This window comes from Myotis lucifugus, unplaced genomic scaffold (genome assembly GCF_000147115.1).
Source record: "Myotis lucifugus unplaced genomic scaffold, Myoluc2.0 scaffold_32, whole genome shotgun sequence".
NCBI lineage: Eukaryota > Metazoa > Chordata > Mammalia > Chiroptera > Vespertilionidae > Myotis > Myotis lucifugus.
Genome location: NW_005871080.1, coordinates 1,226,257 through 1,244,583, shown reverse-complemented (window position 1 = coordinate 1,244,583; position 18,327 = coordinate 1,226,257). Strand labels below are relative to the sequence as shown.

General features: G+C 37.3%; 1 protein-coding gene across 7 annotated transcripts in view; it reads left to right on the top strand.

Annotated features, from left to right (window-relative positions):
- ACVR2A (activin A receptor type 2A) overlaps nucleotides 1–18,327 on the top strand; it is a 94,157-nt gene that overhangs the window by 71,322 nt on the left and 4,508 nt on the right. For all 7 annotated transcript variants that reach the window (XR_002828753.1, XR_002828752.1, XM_006086872.3 and 4 more), the window contains 6 exons: nucleotides 5,009–5,152; nucleotides 8,850–8,993; nucleotides 10,435–10,580; nucleotides 12,278–12,392; nucleotides 14,749–14,887; nucleotides 18,123–18,253. Coding sequence is in view for 5 of the 7 variants with exons in the window: in XM_006086872.3 (XP_006086934.1) it covers nucleotides 5,009–5,152; nucleotides 8,850–8,993; nucleotides 10,435–10,580; nucleotides 12,278–12,392; nucleotides 14,749–14,887; nucleotides 18,123–18,253 (819 nt within the window). In the remaining 2 variants the exon portion in view is untranslated. The remainder of the gene's footprint in view (nucleotides 1–5,008; nucleotides 5,153–8,849; nucleotides 8,994–10,434; nucleotides 10,581–12,277; nucleotides 12,393–14,748; nucleotides 14,888–18,122; nucleotides 18,254–18,327) is intronic.

Below are 18,327 nucleotides of genomic sequence, written 5' to 3'. Positions count from 1 at the left end.
CTATCGTCTAGTTATTCATGTGGCATGTATTTCTTACAAGGAATGAATTTTACTCTGGAGTACTGATAAGATGTTTTAATAGTAGGATTAGCTAAGCCAATAAAGGCATGTATTTCTTACAAGGAATGAATTTTACTCTGGAGTACTGATAAGATGTTTTAATAGTAGGATTAGCTAAGCCTTTTAGATGAATTATAAACAATCCTGAATTGTCACAGGAAAAAATTAAGAAGGCAAAAAAACTAGTTAAGCAATTGGTATAGATAAATGAGCTGTCAAATCTTTTTTTGTAGCTATTTTTCTCTTTAGAAATATTGGAAACTGGAGAATATAATCAGTGATTGGAGGGATTCATAGCCTTCTTTACACTGTGGTGACAATATTTCTCTTAATTTTTAATTTGGGCCCTTACCTATTTTGTGATGACTAGGGCATTGAAAATCTTGTTCTCTATGAGTGTCCTCAGATTGAAAAGTATGTTTGGATACTTGTTCTCAGGGCCACCGCTGCTTGAATTCTTTACTGTTGCTGTGGCTAGAGAAATAGAATAGCAGTGGGCCTGGTCTGTCACTCTTTCTATTTAATTCTGACCTTCTTAGTCTTCCCTTCTTTTTTTTTACCCTAGTGTATTGTTGCACACATTCACATTGGCACCGGAAACAGTTTTCTGTTTCACTGTTATGCTTCTACTGCCTTCGATGAAAGGGATGTGCAGCAGTTCAGGAAGTAGAAGATTCTAGAGATTGTGAAGATAACTGTCAGAGAGTGTGGTCTGAGCTATATAGTGCTGCTCCTACAAATTTTGTTAAAGGCAATACTGCCCTCTGGTGTCCAGAAGTCAATTCCAATGCCTTTCTTCTCAATTAAATTACTTGTACTCTTATAGCTAAGACAATATAACTTCTGAGAAAAATAAGTAACAGTTATTTAAGATTTGATTTAGTTTATTTACTGGCTTAAAGTCCATTCGATCAGGTAACTTGGGGTTATACAAGAGTCATCTGTCTGATAGGTAATGTCCCAGTTTGTTTTTTCAAATATTACTTTCCTTTGTTTTATAAGGAAAGTGTTCCCAAGTCTCATTTTAGAAATATTATACAGTGGATCATTGCCAATTTTTAAAAAGCTAAATCATTATCCTTCTTCCTTCACTTTTGTAACTGATGTGTCATTTTTCATTTCATTCTGGATATAAATCGTAATTTCTTTTGCCTGTGTTTTTTCTTCACAAGCACGCCTTTCATATAATGATAGAGGTAAGATGCATTGATGTTTGTTTTATGGTTGTGGAACTTTTTTGTGGATGCATACTAAACATTTTGTTCTTAGATTATTTGTTATTGCTTTATTGTGCATCCTTTATAGTCTATACATTTATGTTATGAAGTTTTTTTTCTACTTTTGGTATTGAAAACATGATTGATTTGCCATAGTAATAGTTTTGGGTTTAAAGGATTGTTAACAATATTTATACTCACCCGAGGTGGAATGTAGACACAATTGTTTTAGTTGATTAGAAGTTAACACCTAATGGCAAGATTTTTAGTCTTAAAATCTTTGTATTGGTTAATTCTTACATAACATCATTAGCTTAAATGTCAGCATGTCCTCACCTTTGATAGGTGCTGACTTTCTGGTTGAATCCATTATCTTTTAATGTGAAATCTATATTTTCAGATAGTTTCTTTCATCTTTGACATCTTTAGCAAATGGACTAGCTAGGGAAGTATAACTTGATTTTTCACTGTGTGGTAGTTTAAAACTTTAATTAGAGTTCAGCCTTCATCTGGAGAATTCAGAATAAGTAAAATGATCACAAACTTCTTTGCAGTTCTTTCTTTGAACAATGTATTCAGGTATTGGTTATAGTAGTGTTAGTGTGTTGGGGTGGGAGGCACTTTTTCCAGCCCTAGTCATTTGTTGCTTCATAACATGATGTCTCACGAGGCCATGATTTTCACATACAAATGGGTAAAGAAGGGATGTAATCAGAGCCATGTTCTAATGCGTATCTTTTTAACTGCAAAAATAGTATGGATACTGCAAAAGAACCAGAGACTTAGGGAGATTTTTTAGAAATTCTGCAGTCCTCATAGCTGCTCCCACCTGAAAGTAGTTTTTCTGCATGGCAGGGCAAATCCCTGTTTTACGGATAACAATACAATGTTGCTGTCTTTTTGAAGTTTAAGTCTGAATTAGTCTTCCCAGGTATTCTTATACTTTAAAGGTATAAATCTTTATTTCTAGAATCGAGCATTGTTTTTTGTGTGGGTAAATTAGTATAATGATGTTAATAAACTGAAAATCATTTATAATCTTGGATTATAGAATAAGTAAAAGGTAGATATTAGAGATTCAGTTAAAGCTTAATAAAGAACTGAAAAGTATGAAATAGAAGAACATTCTACTGATTTTTTATTGAAAAAGCAAAAGATATGTTGATTGATTGATGTTATAAATTTTAGATAGTGGTACCTATTATAGTTACTGTTTTTTTTACCCAACCTTTTAAGTATTATAGGATGTTATTTATAAAGAATATTTTTTATTTAATACTCTATAGGAATGTACTTTTGAAGATCTTTTTATCACCCTTTGAAAATTGGCCAGTGCTCTTAATTTAAGCTTTTTACTTACAACTAATTTTGACAGTGGTTATGTTTTCAGGCTATGATATAATGGTAATATCATTAGGAGAGCTATCTAAGATTTCTCACTGAAATAATGGTAGCTTAGAAGCTTGCTAAACAGAGCCTTGGAAACATGGGAACTTTGAAGTTTATCTTTGCATTTGAAAAACACTCAATTATTTTTTTTCTAAGCATAGACATTAAAATTTATTATGTTTCCTAAAATTAAGATTAATGTTATGTTAAATCATGTTTTGAACTGCTGACATATTCTTAATTTGATTTGTGAATTAAGTAATCCAAATCCTGTTTAATAGACATTATTTCCAGGTAGATGGTACTCTAGAACCAAGAATGGGCAATGTATATGTTATCCAGAGACATTATCAGTTAATTTATATATAAGTTATTAAAAATCGTAGTGTTTAAATTTAGAGCCATATTACCCTTTATTTGGTTATTTTTCCTTCAGCTTTCAGCTCTTATCTGTATATTTTAGTTTTTGGAATCCCAGCTTTGAAAATTCAAGTTTTCTAATTTACCTCTAAAGGAGGGGAAATCATTGACATTATTGTTTTAGTTACTTTAAGTTTTTCAAATTGAACTTTTTTAGTTAGTTAGTGTAAATTTTCTTTTATGCATTTATCCAGTAATTCTTGGATTTTCAGCACTGAGTCCTTTGCCTCTAGAAGAGTAGTTTTCAACTTTTTTCCCCTCTGACTCCGCATTCACATAAGTAACAAACTTAGCAGTAGAATCCAAGAGTTTAAATGATCAAAAAATGAGGTAGGGAAGGTCAAGTTTTACTAAAACCTTTCCAGAGATTTTTGTGTCCTCTCCCACTGAAGATAATAACTTTAGGGGCATACATCTATGAGATTTATATCTGACTTCCTGGATTTGTCCCTGTTAAAAACAAAAATACTCTTTATCTCTGCTAACCTTTCATGTTTTGAGTATGTGATGGAAAAACAACTTCTGTAGACATTTAAAAAAATAAATTGAAATGAGTCACAGGAAGTCTTGTAGTTATCTTACCATTTTAAAAAATCGGAATTCTGAAACCGTTTTGTAAAAGATTGTCTACTTTAGTTGAAATTACATATTTTTTCTCTTTAATACTTTGCAGTGTTTCTATTCTTAAGGGTTCTTCTAATGTAGATGCGAACTTTTTAAAATCTCGAGTGGCACTGGCAGGCTGAATAATGCCTAAAGGGAGCACTCACAGTCTTGAGGCATTAGAAGAAGAGATCTTTTCTTTTTACGCGAGGGGAGGAGGCAGAGAGAGGTGCATCAGTATAGGGGTGACATACTATTTCCACATGTCTTATGTGCCACCAGTGTCATAATGTCTGTTGCTGTAGTCACAGAAATTTTAGTTGCTCCCTATAATACTCATTATGCAGCCCTTCAAATACTTTTATTTTTTTTTCTTCTGGAAACTTTCCAAAAGGTTTCCTATGTCTTTTTTTCTTTGCAGATATTGAACTGATAAAATACTTTCAGTGAAGGGTTGCTACTCCAGTCTGTATAGGGAGGATTCCTTTGTCCTTTGTAAATGCTATACCCCTATTTGTATTTACTCCACTTAAAAAAGTTAACTATAGCGGTACACTCACTTCTCTTTCTTTTACCTACAGTTTGTATCACCTACCAGGATGACCACTCACTTTCTTGATTATTATTTGCACTTTTCTTTTGCCAGTCAGTTCCAGAACACTAATAATTTTTATCTCAGATCAATTTTGGGAAATAATTACAAGCAAAGGGGTAAATTGTTAATAGGTTGGAACATTAGAATGAATGGAACAGTTGGGCTATAGCAACGTTAACTGACATTTCTTTTATGTGCTTTGCATTTGAGAATCACTGTGGGTATTTCTGAGATTAATTGAAGAAAGATTTTAAAGAGCAATTGGGGAAAGTAGAGGATTTTGAGGACAAGTTTTCTTTGAGACACAGCCATAATTTGCTGTTTCTGGCACTTTTTGAATCCTCATTCTGTAAGGAAGTATCAACTGGATGAAACCATTGAAATACTATTAATAGTATCCTAGAGGCCACAGAAAGTTTTAGTCAGGAAAATTAGTGACAGTGGATCAAAAAGATTTTAGATCTTTTTCCCCACTATACATACATAGCAGTACTGCCGAATGTTCTTATGAAAACTCTTAATTCAAGTTGCTTGCCTTGTGATTACTATAGATAATTAGGAATGCTTGAGAACTCAGTTTGGGCAAGATTGAAGTTAATGTCGTTTGTATGTGTTTACCTTTTCTGTCAATTGATTCCTCAGTACACTCAACTTTTCCCCTCACATTTAGAGAGATATGTATCAAGTGCTGCTTTTTAATATTATTATTGTTATTTATCTGTAGGACCCAGGACCACCCCCACCTTCTCCATTACTAGGTTTGAAGCCACTGCAGTTACTAGAAGTGAAAGCAAGGGGAAGATTTGGTTGTGTCTGGAAAGCCCAGTTGCTCAATGAATATGTCGCTGTGAAAATATTTCCAATACAGGTATGCTTATTATAGTTTCCTAATCTGCACACATAATTTTAAAAGATTGCAACTGCATTGGTCTTTGTAACTCCAGTCTGAAAATACAAGCCATATGTTTCAAGGTGGTTCTTGTGGTACTAGGGAAAGCGGTTCTCCTTGTTAAGTCTGCCTTCTCATCTGAGAAATGGAATTAATGATAGACTAGTCATTACGTTTTTTTGGAGTGGTGGAATTAAAATAAATGAACATATAGGAGATCTTTTGCCAGTAAAAATTCTAAAGAAATGCAAAGTGAATATGAAGATTCCAATAAAAATTTAATTAATGTCTGAGTGGTTAACTTTTAATATTCCATTGACATAATCAGAAAAAAAGCAAACAGAAGAATGAAAGAGTAAAGTGCTTTGTTTCAGAATTGCTGTTTGGAAGTATGTTATCAAACTGATTCATTTTTGTTCTACTTTGAGTGTTAATATAATTGCTTCAGATATTGCTTGTTGAATTTTCAGAGGCAGTTAATAAAGATAGCAAATAATTGGTTTACTGTTGAAATTTTCTTTTTAAAGGGGCTGACCTCATAAAACCTGGTCTAATGCACCCCTGAGCTATCTTCTGTTTTGTTTTGTTCCATTGAGAATGACTGTGGTATAGATCTGTGATGATTCCTTTTCCCTTTCTCTCGTGTCTAAACCTCTGTGGCTAAAGCCATGCATGGTATCGCAATCCTGGCTGGGTTGGATGATGCTTGCTTCACCACTGTACCTGGACAATAGATCTTCCTTATTCCAAAGTTACAATATAATCAACTTCTTCATCGTAATATACCTGGATTTTAGCCTTCTTGACTCTTCTAAAGCCTATTTCTTAGAGTCTATGAAAAAGTCTATTACTATTCTTTTTGGTAGAACTGCAGAAACTATATATTTTAGTTCTTAGAGGGAAAGTCTATTCTGTTGTGCCAAGATTCACAAATATTTGGATGATATTATTGTAAGATTAATAACAATAATAGTAGCTAACATTTTATTTGATGCTTCTATTGTGTCAGGTAGAGGTGTTTTACATATATGAGTACTGACTAATATATGTCCATACATATAATACAACACACACTATACATATCTCTATCTCTATATATAAAAGCCTAAGTGACTGCTTGACTGTTTGCTATGATGTGCACTTACCACCAGGGGGCAGACGCTCAATGCAGGAGCTGCCCCCTGGTGGTCAATGTGCTCCCACAGTGGGAGTGTCGCTCAGTTTACCGGGATTACAGGGGCTGGGATGAGCAGGAGCGGCTCCTCCCCGGATCCCTGCAGGCCACGCCAAGGGACCTCACTGGTACACGAATCCATGCACTGGGCCTCTAGTCTACTTATATAAAACCCTAATATGCAAATCGACCAAATGGCAGAATGACCTGCGGAACGACTGGTCAGCGGGGGGCAGGGCCGGCGAGCGGGTGGCACCAGGCCAGCCAAGGCAGGTGCCTGTGGGCAGAGGGAGGCAACCGGTGGCAGTGGTGTGATTGGGGGGCAGGGCCTGCCAGCAAGTGGGCAGCACCACTCCCCAATCGCCCTGCCAGTGTTGTGGGGGGGTGGGGCTGGCCCGTGAGCAGATGGTGCCAGGCTGCCAGCCAAGGGAGGTGCCAGTGGGAGCTCCCCCGATCGCCCCACCAGTCGTCCCACAGATCGGCCCTGATCGCCGGCCAGGCCTAGGGACCCTACCCTATATATTGGAACAGTCTCTTAGATTTACAAATTAAAATCTGGCAAGGCTACTTTAACATTGAAGAAACAGGATGATGCAGCAATGACATGTATGGACTCTGGCTTGCACATTTTGTGGTCAGCCCTGATTCTGACACTTATAACTGTGTGACAAAGCCAATTACTTAACTTCTCTCTGCTTCAGTTTTTCCACCCATAAGATGGGGAAAATGCTACTATTGCCTCAGAAGGATCATGTTATATACTACTTTTTATTATCAGGGCAAAAAATGTAGCTGCCCATACAACAGCAAGATGCCTTTCACCTGTATGAAAAGTATGGTCACTGGTGCATGCAACATCCCGGATTGCGAGAGGGATGTCCAACTGCTGGTTTAGGCCCATAAACTGGCAGTCAGACATCCCCCGAGGGGTCCTGGATTGCAAGAGGGCACAGGGTGGGCTGAGGGACCACCCTCCCCCACCCCCCCGACCCGTGCACAGTCCTCATTTTGCTAATGGTTATTAACTTGCCAAAGGTCTCAGATATTTTAGATCCGGAGGGTCCCTAACTATTATGCAATCATGCCTTTTGCTTTTATTATCCTTTCATTGTGGATGGAAACTAAATATTTTATAATTTGATATGTAGTGGGCATGGATCATTTGCAGGCACAAATGAGAATATTGTATTTAAAATTATTGTATTGCATAAATATACTCCATTGTGCTCTTATTGACTTTATAGGGTATTATAAGCATTTTGTTAAGAATCCTATATAATAAAAGGGTAATATGCAAAGCAACCAAACGGCGGAGTGACTGCTTGCTATAATGTGCACTGACCACCAGGGGGCAGATGCTCAATGCAGGAGCTGCCCCCTGGTGGTCAGTGTGCTCACACAGGGGGAGTGCTGCTCAGCCAGAAGCTGGGCTCACGGGTGGCGAGCACAGAGGCAGTGGCAGGAGCCCCTCCCATCTCCACAGCAGTCAGACATCCCCTGAGGGCTCCCAGACTGTGAGAGGGTGCAGGCTGGGCTGAGGGACCCCCCCCCCCAAGTGCACAAATTTCATGCATCAGTCCTCTAGTGTTTAACACATTGTATGCGGGAAACGTATTTATACGTTTTACGTTGACTGTAAGAAGTAGAGCCACCTGTGAGCGCGATAAAAACTACCCGCAAACAATGTATTAATATGTTACTAGAGGTCCGGTGCATGGATTTGTGCACTGGTGGGGTCCCTTGGCCTGGCCTATGGGGATAGGGCTGAAATCAGCTCTCCTACATCCCCTGAGGAGTCCTGGATTGTGAGAGGGCACAGGCCAGGCCGAGGGACCCCACCAGTGCATGTTCGGGGCCAGAGAGGGACCATGGGAGGGCTCCAAGGTGTGTCCGGCCCATCTTGCCCAGTCCTGTTCGGGGCCAATCAGGGCTGTCTCGCCTAGTCCCAATCGGCCAGACCCCAGCAGCAAGCTAATTTACTGGTCAGAGTGTCTGCCCCATGGTGGTCAGTGTGTGTCATAGCAACTGGTCGAACAGTCAGACACTTAGCATATTAGGCTTTTATATATATAAATTCTTTAAAATATTTTTTTCTAATTAGATGAAGTCTTTCTACCTGAATTTCATCTCCCAGGGAGATTATTCTGAATAGTAACACAAGTAACTTCACACCATGGTGAAATTACACCGTAGTGCTAACTTGTAAGCAGAATGTGTCCAAGGTTAGATACTGAAGTTGAGTATTTCTGAGCAACTCCTGTGTTTACAAATTGGAAACACAGAAAAGTGTGTTTTGAGGATATCGGGGAGGGCAGACATTTGGTATGGAACTCTTATCTGTTGTCAGAGTGTGCTTTTATTAAAAATCAAAACTGGTGAATCTTTTAATGGTTATGTTTATTTTTAATTTTTTGCCTTAGAACTCAAGTAACTTTTTTTTTTTAGATATAGTTTATTGCCTCTATTCTTTGCACTCTTACTATTCTTCCTTTTTGACTGTAGGACAAACAGTCATGGCAAAATGAATATGAAGTCTACAGTTTGCCTGGAATGAAGCATGAGAATATATTACAGTTCATTGGTGCAGAAAAACGAGGCACCAGTGTTGATGTGGATCTTTGGCTAATCACAGCATTTCATGAAAAGGTAAAACTACTTTCTGTTTTAACTCAATAAAGTCAGGGTTGGTTTACCTACCTAATGTTGGTTACAAATTACTCAGATTTATTTTTCTGGGAATAGTATATTCTACTAGGTTAATATTTATAAGTAATATCTATTTAGAAAATTTACTTTAATAAAAGAGCAAAGATAGCAACTTTTTTACCTAACCCTCTAGTTAACCAGTCTTTTGTCCCTGATTTCTTGTGCTGCAATTACCTCTGCTACAAATAATTATTTTAGTACTAGAGGTTCGTGCACCAGTGGGGTCCCTTGGCCTGGACTGCGGGATCTGGCCGAAACAGGCTCTCCGACATCCCCGAGAGGTCCCCGGATTATGAGAGGGTGCAGGCCAGGTTGAGGGACCCTCACTGGTGCACAATTAGGGCCAGGAAGGAATACGGGAGGTTGGCTAGCTGGGGAGGGGCTGCAGGAGAGTTCCAGGTCACGTCTGGCCCGTCTCGCTCAGTCCTGATTGGCCAGACCCCAGCAGCCAGCTAACATACTGGTCGGAGCATCTGCCTCCTGGTGGTCAGTGCACGTCATAGCTACTGGTCGCCGTTCAACTATCTGCCCCCTGGTGGTCAGTGCACATCATAGCGCACGGTTGAGCGGCCTTAGCATATCATTAGCATATTACTCTTTGATTGGTTGAACGGCTGGACTACAGGACACTTAGCATTATTAGGCTTTTCTTATATAGAATAATTGATGCTTAGTAAATTTACCATCCATTTTGATTACGTGAACCATATATTTTTTTTCAGCTTGAATTTTGTTTCTTAAAACTTTACTTAGTATAGCTTAGTGACAAAACTAGAATTAGGAAATTTACCTGATCTTTGTCACTCGTTTGTAGGGTAATTATTACCAAAGCACACTTGCTATTTTTCCTCATTTTTTCTACTTTCAGAGTTAGTATGAAAATATACATTAATGATATAGGAAATTGTGTTCTCCTTGGCAGTCAGGTTTATTGTCAGATATAAGTGGCTCTTAAACTTCTCTTAATTCTTAACCAAAAAGATGGCAATAATCAATCCCAAGAGGATTCTTTATGTTTGTTGTTGTTTATGTGTCTTAATTTTATGCTCTCCTAGTCCAATATAATATCTCCATAGTCATTAAATAGTTTCTGAAACTTGACATTTTTTTAAAAAAAATGTTGCCTTCTAAATAGGGGGAAATTGACCGACTGCCTGTGCTTGTAGCAAACCTTTAAAGATGAGTGGTATTTTTTTCTAGTCAAATATTTATTAATGTGAAACTTGAACCATTCCAGATACTGTAAATTGGTTTGGGGGTGTTATTATTCACCAAAAGAAAAATATGTTGTCTTCTATAACCTCTTAAAAGTAAAAAGGAAAGTCTCCATATACATATGGCTTTTTGTCAAGAACATAAGTTGTGTTTTTTTCCCCTTTAGGGTTCACTGTCAGACTTTCTTAAGGCTAATGTGGTCTCTTGGAATGAACTGTGTCATATTGCAGAAACTATGGCTAGAGGATTGGCATATTTACATGAGGATATACCTGGCCTAAAAGATGGCCACAAACCCGCCATATCTCACAGGTAGAGCTAAATTTATATTATTTTCCCAAATCAGTATTTGTTTATTACTTAAGCTTTTAATCCCCTGAACAAAATTTATTTTTTCCCTAGTTATCTAGTTATGCTATAGGAGGCAGAATGATTTCATTTGTTTTTCAAATTAATTTTGAGATTGGCCAGGAAGTAATTTGGATAATGTATATATTAACATCATTAGCTTAATTGTTAGTCATCACTAGCTTAATTATCGATTTATGTTTTAATTAGTCTCATTTTTGAAAGCATGGTTAAGAATAAAAGTGTATTTTCTCTAAATCAAAGGGTAAATTTGTTTAACCTCAAAACATGATTGACTTCAAAGATGATTAAAAATAGGTAAAAGGGGATATAACTAAGGAGTGCCTTTTTTTGCTTTCATTTGAATGATTATTACTTGAGCTGAGGTGGAAGGAGGCATCATCAGAACAATTGGTTTTACTCAGTTGCCTTTTCAGGGAAGAAATAGTACTTGGACAAAAAAGTTATAATTTCATTAAAAGGGAAAACATTAGTTCCCTTAAACATAGGATTCAGTTTGTCATTGTGAATTTAACTTCCTTGAACGTGAGACCAATTTGTCTTCTAGCATTCAATTTAAGAATGGTTGCTTTAAAATTGGGTATGAACTGATGCATTTAACAAATATTTAGTTGAGTGGCACCAGGTGGTGTTTAGGTTGCTGGGAGGCATTACTTTTAAACCCAACTGTAACATAGATTCTGATTTTGCAAACTTCCACCTCAGAAATAGCTCCCCTTTCTTCTCACCTTCCTCTCTTCAGTCTAACTGCCTCTTCCTGGATTTTTATTCACCTCACCCCATCTTACAGGGAACTGAATGAACTTTCCTCCCCCACAGGTTATAAGGAGTAGCACCCATAAAAATTTTTGAGTCTAAAACTGATTGGTTTTGTAACATTTGTGAGTGTCTCCTTGTGTCTCCTCTATCCCACTCTTGGTCTCTCTGTACACATAAATTTAACCATTGCTCATGGCACAGATGTATTCAGCTCAGGTATAGTATTTCTAGGATGAACCGGTTGAGGCTGGTGTGTAGAGGACATCTGATTGCCTTAAAAAACAATTACTCTTTTCAGAACACCAGGGTCTAATTGGAGCAGGGTATGTTCATAGTGAAAAATTTTTATCTGTTATACATTCCTGGAGATGCTTGTCTGCAACCAGGTTGATGAATGTAAGAACCATTAAAATAAGGGACCATTCTAAAATGTAGGCCTGTACCAATAGGCAGAAGGTCCCCAATTAAGCTATTCTTTGAAAATTCTTAAATTTTGGTATTTAATGTTCTGTTTCAATGGGAGTTTCTAACAATAAACTCTGATATGTTTTTATGATTGATAGTAGGAATGGCATAGATAACATGTAGGCTGGATAGTATTTTTGGAATGGCACTTCTTTATAAAACTGTTATGGAAAGAATTCCTTCTTATTGTCCATGTTATAAATAGGAGTTTGTCTCTGTACTCTTTCTTGTGCTTCAGCTATATGGAGACTTTGCTTAAGCTTTTTCTCCCTCTCCTTTTTTTTGCCTTTCATACTTTCCAGTAACTATTCTTTTATAGCATACCTAGTCTCTCTCCCACTTTCAGTGAAAATTTTTACAAGATGTACCTTGTTAAAACTTAATTTGAGTACTTTGTCTATCTTTCTATTTGCAAGGGACATCAAAAGTAAAAATGTGCTGTTGAAAAACAATCTGACAGCCTGTATTGCTGACTTTGGGTTGGCGTTAAAGTTTGAGGCTGGCAAGTCTGCAGGTGATACTCATGGACAGGTAAGCATGGTCACTATAAACTCTGAAAAAAATAATCTTGTCTCATATTTTCTTAGCATGGCATATCTGGATTGAATTGGTTATTAACTCAGCATCTAATATAAAATGGCTCTCTTAAGAGTCATGCGTTAAATTTGCTGAGGAGGACATTTTCATAGGATGGTGAAGGACTGTGAGGACCTCAAGTGGTTTAGAACAAGCATTTCATAAAAATAGCCTAGACAGATGTCATGGGATTCTAATTTTAAAAACTAGTCAAAGAAGAATCAAACACATTTTAATAGACTCATTCTGAGAGAGTTCTTAGTAGTAACTCAGTTTTAACTTAATTCTTTCACTACCTTAAGAGGGAATGGAAGAATATTCGGTCACTATTCATGCTACATTGCATTAAGATCTACTGCTCATTTTTTCAGACCATTATAATTTCTTGCTTTTTGGTCTTTATTGCTTCATCAACTCTTTAATCAGCTCTATAGCCTTTCTCTGAATTCTCTCCACATTTCAGGACACTTGTAAAGCCTTGAGTGAGGATCCTACCTCTTGTCAAGGTCGGCACAGAGATCTCAGTAATGGGAAACTTTAAGAAGGCCACAGAGGAAAAGAACATTATCCATACACTTTATTCTCGAAACCTGTGAGGCTAGAAAATAGCAAATGTGTTGTCATTCCTGCAAGATGACTTTTAACCAGGAAAACCAGTTTAACCTGAGAGGTGACATTTTTTTTTACAAAGCCTAATGACTTAGGCTCTGGTATGATTATTTCTTCATCTTTCAAATCATGCAAATTATTTGAACATCTAATTCTCAGCTTTCCTTCCCCCCAGCATATCCTATTAACTTCCAAGAACACAGTTCTCAAATAACCACAACATAACAAATTTTGGCAGTATTGACTAATGATTTAAGAATTTAGTTTGGAGCCATGGTCAGCAGTCATAGTTCTAGAAAGGTTGACAACAAATGTATTTGGGAACAAAGGCAGTTTTGTGGAGAATGTAACAGAGGGAGATTGTGCAGGAAGCCTTGGGATTAAACACCTGAGCTTATTGTATGGTCGATTATCATAAGACTAAGTTTGGTGAATAGTTTATTCCTTTGGTACCTCATAACCCCCCTACCCCCTGTTTTTTTAAGAAAAGAATGTGGAACTCATTCATATCTTTTAATACCCTCATAGTTGGGTTACGTGATGAAATTAAAATAACTACTTACATCAGTTGTTCCTTGACTTTAGATTTCATGGACCAGAAAATATAAAAATGCATGTTATTACACATTTTATATATTACACAATTGTACCATTGAAATAGTTACTTAAAGTAGAAAAAATATTAAGCTTTCTTTTTCTCTGAAGTATTCTCCTTATTAAATGAATTAAAAACTTGAACTTTAGGCTCTTAGTAATCTGTTCTTATTACCAGTATATTTGCAGATAATTGTGCAAGTCTAGTCTAGAAATCACAGTCACTTAAGGATGGAGCTTTTTGGAAATGGCCAGTATTTCCTAGATCTGCTCAAGTGGATTGGGATCTACCCAGCTATCACACAGATTTTTAAACATCCATCTATGAATGTTGTCAAGCACCAAGCAAAGCTAGCTGTACTAGCTTAGTAACCATTGTTACATAACTAAGAAATACCAAATTGTTAGGGAAAGATAAAGACCTCTGAGACAGAAGTCATGAATAAGTAAACATATAGATTTTGTACAACTAGACTTTAACAAGTTTATTCATCCTTTTTTTAGCTAATTCTTTTTACATTTTGTATTTTTATTAGTGTATTATTTTCTAATACAGGAAAAGAGAAACCCTTAAAGCATTTTTTAAAAAAGATACATTTCAAAGTGTGTAAAGGTACAACTTAAAACTATATAGTTTTTTTCTCTTTCATCCTTCTCCCCACAATTATTGTTTAGTTTCTTATGATTACTTCCAGAAGAGGGGAAAAATTCTAAGCCTATACTAGCATAATGTTGATATATTTATTAAGTGTACCCAGAAAGGACTTTGGTTTATACTGCTTTGTTCATTGATGTTTTCATCCTGCAGTGTTTTTGGAAATCTTTCTAGATTAGCCCATAGATGTACCTCATGTTTTTAAGAGCTGCTTATGCTCCATTTGTTTAATCCACCCTTACTGATAGATGCTTCTGCTCTTTCCAGTGAGTGTCTTGGCTGTTGTATTACTTGAAATGGAATAAATTCTGCTTGACCTTGTAGTCTGGTGGTTATAACTTAGTTACCTTATCTGATATTACACCACATATGGTTTTGATTCTTTTTTACAAAAGTATAATATGTTCATAAAATTAATGAATGAGTACTATTTGCTTTCAACATCTTTTTCAGGTTGGTACCCGGAGGTATATGGCTCCAGAAGTATTAGAGGGTGCTATAAACTTCCAAAGGGATGCATTTTTGAGGATAGATATGTACGCCATGGGATTAGTCCTGTGGGAACTGGCTTCTCGCTGTACTGCTGCAGATGGTAAGGGAAAAAAACATTTTAAAAAAAGATATATATGCCTACTACACATGTATGAAAAGGGATGATTACACTCAAAGGTAATATTTTAAAGTACACATTTTAATTTTTTTAAAATAGACTACAGGAGGTTGTAGCTTAGGGAATTCAGGAGGCAGGGGAGAAGGGGGCAGGATGTATGGGTCCTTCACCTTGCCAGATGTTTTGCTGGACACTTCACATAGCTTTAGGTTATTTCCTAAAACACCTTTCGAGTTAGTAATTATCTCAGGTTTACACATGAGGAATTTGAGGCTCAAATTTTAAGTAGAAATTAAAGTACCTTGCCTGTTTTAGCCTCAAAGTGGTAAATGGTAAAACCTAGATTTGAAACTGACCCAGATGTAGGGAGAAGGCTGTACTGTGTGGGTCCTGCCCCAGGTTCTACTCTGGCCAGAGGAAATACATATAGAGTTGAGAGACTTTTGCTCCCAGGACATTCAGGCTGAATCTGTCATATACCTGACGAACCAGTCTGTCCTCTGACACGTAACTGAGCAGGCGTGTGGATATACCACAGGTTAAATTATGTCTCCTTAAAGCTCTGAAAGTGTGATCTGATGTAGACATTATTGCGAATGTTTGCCTGCACAGCACCTGGGTTCTAAGGATTCATGTTCTTTGTTCTTGTTAGTGAGGTCATTGTTCATGTCCTATAAATACTTGCATTGACTGATTGATAATAAATCTGCATACTATGTTCCTGGTGTGAGATTTATAGTGCTGTAAGTACTTGGTTTTAGTGCTCTTCGCAAAGCCTCTCTACTCCCTTCAGTTATGTTACAGTTTTTGCATGTGAGAATATAAGGCAAACTTTGTTAAACTCCCAAATGTAAATTAACTTGATCTGATGTTTTATATTTTAACTTATAATTGCCTAAAAACTTCCCGTGGATTGTCAAAGACCATAGAAACTGTTGAATATTTTGAAAGGTATAACCAATTTAGCCTATGATTACAAGAATACTTAAATGCTGAGTATAGTAATAGTCTTAGTGCAGGACAGACTACTCTGGTATATGAAACTTTACTTGGGGAGCTGTGCTTTTAAAGGAACTTATTAGAATATGCTCAGGAATGGACAGCCATTTATTCTTCCAGACAGGGGATTTGGTATGGGAGTGGATTCAGAACCTAAAAAAGTAGGAAGCAGTTTAGATATAATTTAAGTTTGTAGTTCTGTAGGAAGAAGAGTAAGCTGTTCAGTGTATTTGGCTGTAAATGGAAGTACATTTATTATGGGCATTTATGGAAGAAAAAGATTAAATGGCACATATCATAGGAAAATATATCTCATAAGAACTTTATTAATATGAACTCTCCAAAGCGAACCATTAGATATGGATACACAGGGACCTGCCCTTAAGTAATGTACAGTTTCATTAAGGTGGCACATTTTTTCTGGGACTATTAACTCTAGAGCAGCGGTTCTCAACCTGTGGGTCGCGACCCCTTTGGCGGTCGGACGACCCTTTCACAGGGGTTGCCTAAGACCACCCTGCATATCAGATATTTACATTACGATTCATAACAGTAGCAACATTACAGTTATGAAGTAGCAACGAAAATAATTTTATGGTTGGGTCACAACATGAGGAACTGTATTTAAAGGGCCAGAAGGTTGAGAACCACTGCTCTAGAGCAAGGTAAGTGTGGATTGTCTAGCCCAGTGCTTGGTACATAGGTATTCAGTAAATATTTTTGGGTAAATGTAACACTTGAGAACTAAATGTAAGGAAGTGTTATGGGAGTTTAGATTGAGAAAATTGTTGTTATTGGGAGGAGGATTTACCAGGGAAGTTTTTATGGAAAAGGATGGATGCTCACATTCCTTGGATGCCTGGCATGTGCTGTGAAGTACTGAATTGCAGTCAGGCATTTCTAACTCTTAGGCAGAAACTGGGGCAGAGGACAGTGTGGATATTGCTAAAGTGAGTGCTTTAAAATTTCTTGATATCTAATTGTTGATTCAATTCAGTGACTCTCAAACTAATGTATATACCAAACCCCTCGAGGCCTTGTTGATTCAGATTCTGACTAGAGGTCTGGGTTGGGCCTGATATTTACACGTTACAAGGTGTACTGCGTCAGGCCAGTGCTGCTGCCCTGTGGACCACACTCTGAGGAGGGGTGGAATAGACGCCTTAGGGTGACAGTGCTGTCACTGCAGGGGTTCCTGGGGAGGCTGTGACCAGGCATCAGAAATGCTTACATTTAGAGAGGGTGGGGTTAGCTGCCTTTCTTCATGACTTACTGTTTGACTTAGATTCTTTTCAGGAGAATTTAGTGCATTTAAAGAGCTTGTACAAGGTTTATGTCTATGTACAGACATAGCTGGACACTGAAATTGCTTAGTGACAGGCTTCTGTCAAGGGGAGAAAGCACAGACTGTAGTCATTCAAATGGATTCAAGTGCCAGCTCTACACTTAACAGCTGTATGCCCTTGTGCAAATTAGGGAACTTTTCTGAGCTTCCTTTTTATTTGTAAAATAGATGTAACTCGACCTTCAGTCTGTGAAAGTAAAATGGAAATAATTAATATACGTAAAGTTTCTGATCAGGAGAAAAGTGCATCAGATATTCATTATTAACTCCTGACTGCGTTTTCCTGTTTGAGTAGGCCTAAGAAACCAGAAATCACTTATAATACTGAAGAAATCTTGCTTGTCTGTGAAGGCAATATTCTGAATTTTTGGCAACCCTGTGTGGAGAGTGTTTGTGATTTGAAAAACAATATATTTTTGTCAGCTCTTGGGGGCAGAGGAGGCAGACTTTGGGGTACAGACCCCTCATGTGTAGCGTGTTGAGAGTCTGAGCATTTCATAGATTAGAGATGGTTGTAACAGACTGAACCCAGGCTGCAGCACCACTGATTTGAATTGTAAGAGGAGTGGGTACCCGAGAGCAATTGCAAATATCAGTGGTTCTCTATATCCTACATATGCATGGAGATAACCAGTACTCATATAAGGGTTAAGAAAGCTCCTTACAGTCCTTTGCAAAGTCACATGCCAAGTCAGACCTGACTTCCCCTAAGCTAGAGTTTGGGTCACACTGTGTGTAAGTCTGGTTGAGAGTGCTTCTCTCATTGCAGTATGTAACAGCTGGGAAATGTGATAGTGTTTTAAAGTTTGTTCACTTTGGAAATCAGGGAAATTTAAATTAAAAGATTTTTTCCCCTTTTTATTTACACTTTAGGACCTGTAGATGAGTACATGCTGCCATTTGAGGAGGAAATCGGCCAGCATCCATCTCTTGAAGACATGCAGGAAGTTGTTGTGCATAAAAAAAAGAGGCCCGTTTTAAGAGATTATTGGCAGAAGCATGCTGTAAGTTATGCAGTTAGCTTGTCACATGAAATCCCAATAAAATGCTTTGCAGAGGAATGATTTACACCTCTACA